This window comes from Chinchilla lanigera, unplaced genomic scaffold (assembly GCF_000276665.1).
Source record: "Chinchilla lanigera isolate Chin_1 unplaced genomic scaffold, ChiLan1.0 scaffold00066, whole genome shotgun sequence".
Lineage (NCBI taxonomy): Eukaryota > Metazoa > Chordata > Mammalia > Rodentia > Chinchillidae > Chinchilla > Chinchilla lanigera.
In genome coordinates, this window is record NW_004955467.1 from 771,519 (window position 1) to 773,645 (window position 2,127).

Genomic DNA, 2,127 nt, shown 5'->3' on the forward strand with positions numbered 1-2,127 from the left:
CCTAGATGTGGACACACAGCAGTGCCAGGGGAGCCCAAAAGAGGCACAGAGAACGGGGCATGTCCCTCCCGAGCTAGAGACTGCAGAGAGGCAGGACAGACTCCCCCTGGCCCCTCACTTCTCAGATGTTTGTGCAGCAGCAGCCCAGCGCCCTTGAGTGCAAGGACACAGCAGGTCCTGATCTGTCTTCACCGAGCTGACCTGCTAGGCGGGGCCGGCGGGGGAGACGCTGTCAGGCTTCCCTGAAGAAGGCAGAGGTGTCGCACCACTAAGCAAGGACTCCCTCCCACGGAGCCTTCTGTCAGTCTCTCGGGGCTGCCTGGGACTGCACTGCCCCACCGGGGGTGGGAGAGGGTGGGGCTGGACACTGCACTGACTGGGCAGGAGGCCCCCATGGCCCTCCCTGCAGGTGTCCTGGGCAGGTAGTATGGGAGGAAAAGCCAGGCCTCTCACCCTGCTGCCTCCTGCCTGCCCCAGGTCCACCGCTCCTGTCCTTGACTCTGCACTGGAGCTGCACTCCCAGGTGGAGCCCCAGGCTGAGCTTCTCCTGGAGCCCGCTGAGCCCCCTGAGGCTGAGCCCCGGGGTAAGGACTGGGGTGTGGGCCCGTGGGGAGGGGATGGCCTTGGAGCACCACAGAGCTTCCAGATGCTGGGTGACCCAGGAGACACTCAGCAGTCAGTGGGGGACGCAGTCTGGGAGGCCTTGCTGGGGCTGTGTTGGGGCACACGGCTGTGTCTGACAGGAGGTGGGAAGGTTTTGGCCTGGGAAGGAACATGGACAGTGGATGATCTTTTCTCCTCTTGCAACTTCAGCATCAGCTCCAGCCCACGCTGAGGTCCCAGCTGTAGAGCTGGTGCCAGCTCCACCTGCCGCTCCCTCACAAGCTCTGGCCCCACAGCAAGAGCCGGCACCTGGATCCCCTTTGCCGCCAGCTGCAGAGCTGGAACTCCTGGAGGCTCCACAGCAGGAGTCACCTCTTGAGCTCTACCTGGAGGCAGCTCTTGACCCATACCTTCCATTCCCTTGTCTTCCAGATTTACTTCTTATTGTATTTACTGCTGCCCTCACTTCCCTGAGATATGCCGATGATAGAATTTAAATAAAATTTAAGGTTTAGTCTTTTAAAAAAATGACTGGTATGGCCTTAAGAGCATTCTCAATATTGTACAACCTTTACCACTGTTCTGTTCAAGAACATTTTCCTCAGTTCTGTACCCAAAGGGATTTCCTCCCGCTTCCCCTGCTGCTAGACCCAGCCACCATTCATCTTATGTCCCTGTCATTTGCCTACTCTGCAATTTTCACAACACTGCAATTAGATTTGCATTTAGTTACAGAACCTTGGAGGGGACTGTTTAATCTTGCTTTTCTAGGAAAGGAAAACCCTAGTTGGATCCCAAAAATTTCTCACCCCATATTCAATAAACTATCCAGTTAGTTTCTGTTAGGCAGGAAACACAGTAAAATACAGAATGCACTATGAGTGAATAAAAAAGAAAGGACATAGTGACGGTCATCTCACCTAGGAGCAGGGCCCTCCCTGGAGGTGTCTCTCCTTCCTGTCTTCCTTGTGGTTTCAGGCCTGTGTGTTCCTGTTGCTGGGCGGGGAGTGTGTCATGCCAGTCATCTCATGTATGCCCTGGGACAAGGCCCCATCTTCCTCTGTCCGTTGGGATTTTCAGTGGCCACAATGTCAGTTCTTTCAGCAACATCTGCTCTGGACTTTTCCCAGTTATTCAACTCAGACAAGATCGGGTGCATTCAGGGTGGTATGGCCATACACCCAATTATTGAGCTCAAGCCAGAGCTGAAGGAAACATTTGCCTCTGTAAATCTCATTTTTTAAGATGGATTCCTGGCAGTGGAGTTTCTGAGTCAGTCACAGAGGTGGGGACAGACACACGCTCTTGTCTGTGGTGTCCCCGAGGCCCAAGCGTAGGATCACACAACACTGGGCAGAGTTTTATGGTGGCCTCTGTGAAATATGGCTGTACAGGCTCTCAGGGGGCGACGTCACATCTCAAAAGCAGAGCAACAGATCAGCACAGCCCCACCTCTCCTACATGAAGAGGGACAAACATTCTCTAGATTTTGGTTATACTTTATTTTTTTTTTTTTTTTTTTTT

At 53.6% G+C, this 2,127-nt stretch overlaps 1 protein-coding gene across 1 annotated transcript in view; it reads left to right on the forward strand.

Moving 5' to 3' along the window:
- The window catches only part of LOC102029167 (mucin-1-like), a 3,656-nt gene extending 2,556 nt beyond the window's left edge, over positions 1-1,100 (forward strand). Inside the window, exons 3-4 of the mRNA XM_005399738.1 lie at positions 478-584; positions 814-1,100. Coding sequence (XP_005399795.1) covers positions 478-584; positions 814-1,100 — 394 coding nt within the window. The remainder of the gene's footprint in view (positions 1-477; positions 585-813) is intronic.
- Positions 1,101-2,127: the final 1,027 nt, after the last annotated feature.